This window comes from Salarias fasciatus, assembly GCF_902148845.1.
Source record: "Salarias fasciatus chromosome 23 unlocalized genomic scaffold, fSalaFa1.1 super_scaffold_20, whole genome shotgun sequence".
Classification (NCBI taxonomy): domain Eukaryota; kingdom Metazoa; phylum Chordata; class Actinopteri; order Blenniiformes; family Blenniidae; genus Salarias; species Salarias fasciatus.
In genome coordinates this window covers 13,624,261-13,631,957 of record NW_021941230.1, presented here as the reverse complement: position 1 = coordinate 13,631,957, position 7,697 = coordinate 13,624,261, and the positions used below count along the sequence as shown (strand labels likewise).

General features: G+C 54.1%; 1 protein-coding gene across 5 annotated transcripts in view; it reads right to left on the bottom strand.

Annotated features, from left to right (window-relative positions):
• Positions 1–379: 379 nt before the first annotated feature.
• The window catches only part of LOC115384101 (partitioning defective 3 homolog B-like), a 99,396-nt gene continuing 92,078 nt past the window's right edge, over positions 380–7,697 (bottom strand). For all 5 annotated transcript variants that reach the window (XM_030086400.1, XM_030086402.1, XM_030086403.1 and 2 more), the window contains one exon: positions 380–1,525. In XM_030086400.1, the coding sequence (XP_029942260.1) occupies positions 1,213–1,525 (313 nt within the window). In that variant the 3' untranslated portion in view covers positions 380–1,212. The remainder of the gene's footprint in view (positions 1,526–7,697) is intronic.

Below are 7,697 nucleotides of genomic sequence, written 5' to 3'. Positions count from 1 at the left end.
TTCGGACGGCGGCGGGTCAAGGCGATGCGGAGACCAGACGCGCCGGCGGAGGCCCGGTCCCCATTGGCCCCGGCGCTAATTAAACATTAACTGATAGAAAAAGCCTTCTCCACACTCTAATTATTCCCCATTTCAAGTCTAATTTCACCAATCAGTGCCATCTTTTACTTGGGAGAGCAAATTGGGCAGTAATCATTTTGCGGAGGAGATTTCCCTGCCTCTAATTGTTGAAGATGATTTAGTCATTATCAGAACGCCGGCGACTCTTATCAGTCATCTCACAGGGCGCGCTCATCCTCAGATTGAGCTGAACTCTGATGGATTTTTGAAGCGATGACTCACGTTGCCGAGGAAGACGGAGAGGAACCAGGCGGCGTGGCACGGGGGCGACATTCTGTTTTATTGCAAAAAAATAAACACAAGTGTATAAAAATTCATGCACTTTTCTTTGACAGCTTGTTTAAGCAAACCGCCGTTGACACGTTTAGTTTTCAGTGCAGTGACTCTGAGCGGCGATATGTTTCAGGGATCAAGGTAAACGCCTAATTAGCTGCGGAGTTGTCTTCTCTCCGGCGCGCAGATCAAGGATTACACATTTTATTCCAAAACACCACGAAAAACATCATTAACAAAGTGATTTGCGATGTACCTACACACACACACACACACGCACACACGCACAGTGAGTGTATCCGAACCATCAAAGACAAAAATACACAAAAAAAAAAAACAAACCGAACAAAAACCCAGCAGGACGTGGAGGAAGTCCCAGCGACAAAACATGAAGGTGGAGAAGACACTTTGATGGGGGGGGGGGGGGGGGGGGGGGGGAGCTTCCTGTGTCCTGTTTGTCCATCTTCCACGTCCGTCCTGTGTTAAAACAACCTGCCGGCTCAGGGCGATCCGTCCCTCTTTATTTCCTTCATTTTGATCAGATTGTGCAACAAAAAAAAAATCCAGTCAATCTATCCAATCCCCGGCGCCGGGTCGACTCTGTGGCTCTTCTGCTCATTTTTATCTATTCAGCTTTTAATCAGCTTTACAGTGAAGACTCGATCCCTCCTGCAGGTATTTACAAGCTGTACCAACATATACAGGAATCACTCACACACGTATTTTAAGTCGGGATGAGCTCGTCTCTCTTCGCTCGCCGTGTTCATAATCACATAAATTAACGTGGAAGAACCTGATTGGTCGGCAGCTCGGCTGTCCTCAGACCGCTCCGACCACCGGCTCCTTCCGCCTCGCCGCTCGTTCCTCGCCGTACCGCCCCGGGCTGGCCTGTCGCCGGTAGGCGTCCACCCGGCCCCCCGCCGCCTCGTAGAAGTGGCGCCCCCCCTGGCCGGCGCCGGGCGAGGGGGGGACGTCCTGCCTGGACGTGGCGCGGTGCTGCTGCGGGGGCTGCTGGGGGTGGTAGCGCGGGCTGGAGTGACCCGGGACCGGGGGGTCGTGGTAGCGGCCCGAGTAGGGGCTGGGGTCCCGAGGGCCGGCCCTGGAGTGGGTGGGGTAATCGTACGGATCCCTCCTGGAAGACAGAAGCCAGAAGAGGCTGAAATGTGAGATTTTTCTGTCTGAAGGACCCGTCAAACACCCCCGAGTCACACACAAACACAAGGATGCTTGGAGGCGTGGGACATGGCAGCGTGTCAAACTAGTTTCAACTGGTTTGGAGTGGAGGCCGTGCCAGAGCCCCCCCCCCCCCGTGTGGAAAGCCTCCTTCTGTTAGTCGGTTTACACGCTGAGGCAGTGGCCTTGGCAGGATCCAGCGATGGGGGGGGGGGGTCGAGGATGGAGAGATGCCAAGAGATAACAGCAAATGCCTTGGTAAGCATATATGAGGCTGTGTGTGTGTGTGTGTGTGTGTGTGTGGGGGTGTGTGTGTTTAGCCCGTGTGTGTAGGAATGCCAGTGTGTGTGTGTCCCCGGGGTCCGCAGTAACGAGGCAGCCAGCTGGAAGTCTCCGGTTCCCCCCCCCCCCCGAGCGGCGGGTGATTAGGGGCTAAACCCCGGGGTAAGGCGACACGCCGGCCTCGGGGAGACGCCGCGAGAGCGCAGGGGAGCGAGGAGCAAGAGGAGAGACGGGAGAGGGCTGCTCGCCTTTCATTCAGGCCCAAATGTTTTCCGTCTTGTGTTCAGTTTCCACCGTGGGCTGACACACAAGACCCTCCGGAGCAAGTCGGCGAATCAGCGGGAAGGAAACTCTCCTATTTTTAAAAGTGGTGATCTCTAAGAGTCATGTCAACATCATAAATGAGAACATTTGGCACATTCGAACGCTTCCCGACACACGTCTTCCCCTGCGGGCGATCCGCCTGGACCATGTAAGGCAGCGGCGTGGAACACGCTTCAGTTCAGAGGCCGCATGCAGGCCAGCGCCATCCTGAGCGGGTCGGACCGGCGGAACAAGAGACAGGATAACCTTTAAATTAAAGCTGCAAAGAGAATATGTACTGAAAATTACTCTGACCTTGGCGTAAAGTAGTTTTAATGATGCAAAATCCAGTGAAATGTCCAAAAAAAACTGTTGCATTCTGGGTGTTTTTCCAACCCTCCCAAATGCATCTGTAAATCAGGGGTTCCTTCATACGGCCCTGATCCTTCCATCCCAGATTACATGCAGTACTGCCACCAGCCACCAGGGGCGGGGGACATATTGAGTCGGGAAAACCTCAGAAAATACAGATTAGCGTTGGATATCAAATAATTTGAGGCTTTCCATGTCTCATCCTCAGTCCGATCGGGTTCTAAACACTAAAATACCTCACTGCATTGACTGTGATGCTTTTTCATTTCTACGTTTTCACATAATTGTTTTATTTCGTGACACAAAGCACGTGGAGAAGTGTCTTTAAAAAGCACGACGTCAAAAAGACTTCACTGCATTACGTCTAAATTCAATAATCCCTTCGAGGATCATGACTTCCTTGAATCAACTCCGCTGAATGCAGATGCTGACTGCTAATTAAAAGCACATGAGCGCATTTCCCTCTGCGGTCTCGTTGCGCGTCCGCCGCCGAAATATCAAGAGCGTCCAACCTCTGCAGTATATCAATCGGCGGCGCACATGTGGATGTTTACTTCCCGCCCTTCAACAATGGCTCCCACTGCAGCGGCGGCTCCACAGAAGCCTTGAGTTGAGCCTCTCCCCCGTTCGGTAATCATATCCTGCGTTCCCCCCCCCCCCCCCCCCCCCCCCCCCCCCCACCACGGCTCAGCACCTGTTGACTGGCCAATTAGAAGCTCTCACTCGCCACAGATTAGGTGGCGCAGAGCGTCGGTCTGTAGTCCGGCCTCCGCAGACGTCCCCCGAGGATATTCGCGGACCGGTGACGCACATTTCTATATGTGTGTGTGTGTGTGTGTGTGTGTGTGTGAGTGTGTGTGTGTGCGTGTGTGAGGCCTGACCACCCAAACAGAGCTGCAGGATACACAGGTGGTCCCAACAATGAACAGCAGCAGGAGGAAAATGACTGGAGGAAGCAAAAAAAAGAAATGGGGATTTGAGGGACGGAGAGAGAGAGAGAGAGAGAGAGAGAGGAGGGGAAGGTCAACTTCCTCATTAATCCAGATTAAATGGCGAAGGCCACCGAGGGAGGCAATGAGAGGGGGAGAAAGAGACGGGGTGATACGTGGGAACACCTGGGACCTCCGGCCGACTCGGAACACACGGGAGCCGTCTCTTCCTCCACATCCCTCCCAGCCAGCCGTTCATCTTCCCCCCTTCCTCCGCTCCACGCTCCGCTCGTCTCTCCGTCACCTCCGCGGCCCGGCTCCGCCGTCTCCCTCCGTCACCTCTTCACGCTCGCCCCGATTTTAAATGACTTCCTCTCCTCCTCTTGGAGGCCGGCTGACGCTGGAACGCACATCTCAAGCCTTCAGCTGCAGAATGCGAGTACGCGCGCGAGGGAGAGAGGCGGCGCTCCTCCAAACCGGTACGGAGAAGACCGTGTTGTGCAGTTTCGAACATCGGAGCCCGCGTGTCGCGTTCCCGAGGACGGCGGCGGAAGTTTCCCTCAACAGCTGCCGCCCGCGACGCCTCATAAACACGGCAAACATGGCAGATTAAAGCGCCGTTCGCCGTCGGTAATGACAATTAAAGGAGCTCCGCCGGCGCCGCTAATCTACTTTGAAAAGGGTTTATGACAACGAGAGACAAGCAGACAGTAGGTGTGTTTTCATTCAGCTGTCAGGCCGGTTTCACGTGCACTTTCTCAAACGTCAAAACAGAAAATAAAGTTGAAAACACTGCATGCAAATGAGCGGTTTAAATGAGAGATAAATAGGTTTGAAAGAGTGTCAGCAGAGGAGAATTAGTGTTTAGTCAGTTGTTATTTTTACTCTGTGTTGTTTTACTCGCTGACTCCAGCTATTATTAATAAAACCAGCGTTTGCCTCAGTGGGAGCCGCAGACGTTAGAAGAAAACATTTCGAAAACTCAGTTTGGATCTATTTTAAAATGAGTATTTTGGTGTCATTTTAATGAAGGGGCGGGTTTTAATCGTGATGGGGGCTTTAAAAGTGATGCGTTGTGGATTCAGAAAAGCCCTGAGAGGGAAAAAGGAGATGAACATATCCACAGCCACGCGTGTGTGTGTGTGTGTGTGTGTGTGTGTGTGTGTGTGTGTGTGATTACAGAGTGAAAGCAAAGTGTCCATCTGGGACTGTGTGTGTGCTGTTGTGTTAGAAGCTCATGACAGTGAAGAATTTAGTGTGTGTGGCGGTCCGGTGGAGGGTTATCCTGCACCTGCCCCCCAGGAAACGGAAGGAGGAAATGAGTAACACTCCCCCCCCCCCCCCATTAGAAAGCTCATGATTCCTTATTACCCCCCCCAACGCACCCCACAAATACCCCCGGTCCTCATAAGTGCTTCACGCTAACCAGCTGGAAAACAAGCATGTGTCTCTGTCAGACACACACTCACACACACACACACTCACACACACACACACACACACACACTGATTAAAGTGGGAAAACCAGGCTCAGACGGAGAAGTGGAGCTGTGAGGAGCTGGAAAACACGACACATGAACGCAACATGAAACAAGTTCAGTTCGTCAAGAGTTCTGACCGATCACTGCGGCTCTGATCAAATCTAAATATTCACACGGACAACGCAGTTCTCAGGTGGAGGCGTGGAGACGAACGAGCGGCGTTTGCGCCGAACTGCAGAGAAATCGGGGCAGGCGGCGGCGTGCACCGCGGACATTTAACTGACACGAATACCAATTAACAGCCATTTGCGGCCCGGATTCATTATTGCTGCTGCGATTGGCGAGACGAAGAAAACATGCAGACGCACATGTGGGCGCATCTGCCCGACGCGCGTTCACCTGTTAGCCGGCAGACACGCGTCGCATGCAAAATACATTAATTACACGGGGGTAGGAGAAAAAAAAAACCAAAAAAAAAACCCCCCAGCTGCTGCACCTTTCTGTCAGTGCTAATGGTGGCGTGCTCGCCCAGCGGCTCCGGAGGCTGCAGAGGAAGCCATTAGCCGTCCAGCCCGCTCCGCTAATCAGCGCCGCCTATGTCAACAGCGGCGGTGGAAACTGGCTCTCCCCCCCCCCCCCCCCCACCTCCTGACATTTCAATGACGCCACTGAGCATTTAACTTCCAGCCCTTCTCTTCATTCCTCTCCCCTGATTTCACGTTTCTCTTCCCGGACGGCCCACAAATCACCCGAGCAAAGGTGAAGCGGCACATTACGACGGGGGTGAAAGGTCGGGCGGGACCGCGTAACAGATCCGTGTCGAGGGAGACGCCGGGACGTGATGGCTGAACCAGATGCAGAAACGCCGAGGCCGTTTTCACTCGTACACGACAGTCCTCGTATTCCTGGCTGAGCTCTCCGGGAGCGCCGCGGCCTCCGAGTGGATCTCTTCTGTTTTATTTATAAAGCCGTGATTTCATTTTCAGGCACACAAGACGGGAGAGACGGGAGGCCGGGACGGAGCACGGCGAGACGACGTAAACACAAGCGACAGAGAAAGCGCCGACGAAAGGATTGAAGGAATCAGGGAAACCGGGGGGAGAAACGGCTACTGTAAACAGGCAGAGCCGCCGGCGCCTCGGCCGCGCATGAACGAGAGCCGGCTGAAGCCCCGCTCGTTTCCCGCCGCTGATTCCATCACATTCGGCCGTGTCTGAGCACAAACCCCGCTCGCTGGACAAACATGGCCGCCCGCCGTCGTCACCGGTCGCCTCGCCTCCGGGGAAATCAGAGCAACGCTCCACGTGGAGCGTCACATGCTCTCCTCCAGCTACTGTTCAGCGATGAAGAAGCGTCGCTTCAACTTTTAAAGCAATCATCTCCGATCCTGACGAGTTACCAGCTGCTGCGGCCCGAATTCAGGAAAAAAAAACTACCGCGGCAAGAACGCCCACCGAGCGCGCCAGAAATTAAATGACTTACGGAGACAATAAGTTTAGCCGAGTCGAGCAGAGTTGAGACTGAGTCATTCGACAGCTGGACAGCAGCGGGGGGGGGGGGGGACTTGATCACTTATGAAGCTGCCAGGAGCCGGATCGGGCTTTAATAAAGACGAGGCGAGCGCAGCGAAAATCTGATTTCTCCGCTGACCTTGAAAAAGCCATCTGAATTCATCCACGGCCCCAAAACAAAAGTCTTAACAATATTACCGCACGGAAAGCGGTAACAGAGCTCCGCAATAAACACAGAGGCTCAACCACCGGCGGCTTTTACCGACTTCAGTCCATCCATGGAAGAGCGTCAGTATTTCATGTTGCTTAGTCTTGAATTTCACGAGTTTTCAGGCTGATTAAGGCTGAACGATCGACCAGAGTGTTCAACTTGACTGTCCTGAATCTGAAGAAAGGACTGTTTTCCTCCTCCATCCTGAGTTTCTGGATGTCGCTCATTAGGACCGCGGTGAAAGGTTGGAGAACGCCGAGCGGCTGAGAAGTCCGGGACAAGTGAGCAAACACTTTTCAGGAAGGTCAACCGAGAGTCCCTGACGAGCTCTCGACATGCCGGGGACGGGAGCAAAGCCGCCTCTTGTTTTTTAAAGAGGGGGCTTTAAAGAGCGCTCCATGAAAACGAGTCCGTCAGACTTTAAAACCGCGAGAAGCTCCTCCGAGTGACTGACGGGCAAACAGAGCGGCAGTCCTGACGGAGGTCGTCGGAGGTCAGCCAACCGGCTCTTCAGAACTCTCAAAGAAGCGGGCGATCTGACCGTACTTGGGTCGGTGGAAGGAGCCAATCAGGACGGCCGTCCTCTGTCCGTCTCGGCGGGTCGTCCCCATTGTTCGCATGTGACAGAGCTTTGCGAGGCTCCCCGTCGCAGCGCCGAGCTCTTCGCCATCAGCTGCACGTTAATCAGCCAATTATCAGCCTCGGCCAGCGACGACTCCCAGCCAACCTGGCCCCCTAATCCAATCACCTTTGGGGAGCGGGTCACGGGGTCCCTCTGATTGGATAACCTGGGGCCGGGTCGCCGCGCCCCTGACCCGCTGCTTTGAATTGGTAATGACGTTAATTTTCTCCATATGGCCGAGTGTGTGTGTGTGTGTGTGTGTGTGTGTTTGTCCCGAAGCGGAAAGCCTATCCGGAGGCTGAGCTGCACCCCGGCGCTAATGGCTGCTGGAGAGAGAGGTAAGAGCCAAAGCAGCACTATCACCCTCCCTGGGGCAAACCCCCTCCAAAACCCTCGGCCGCTCTCTCCACCGTCTTTCCA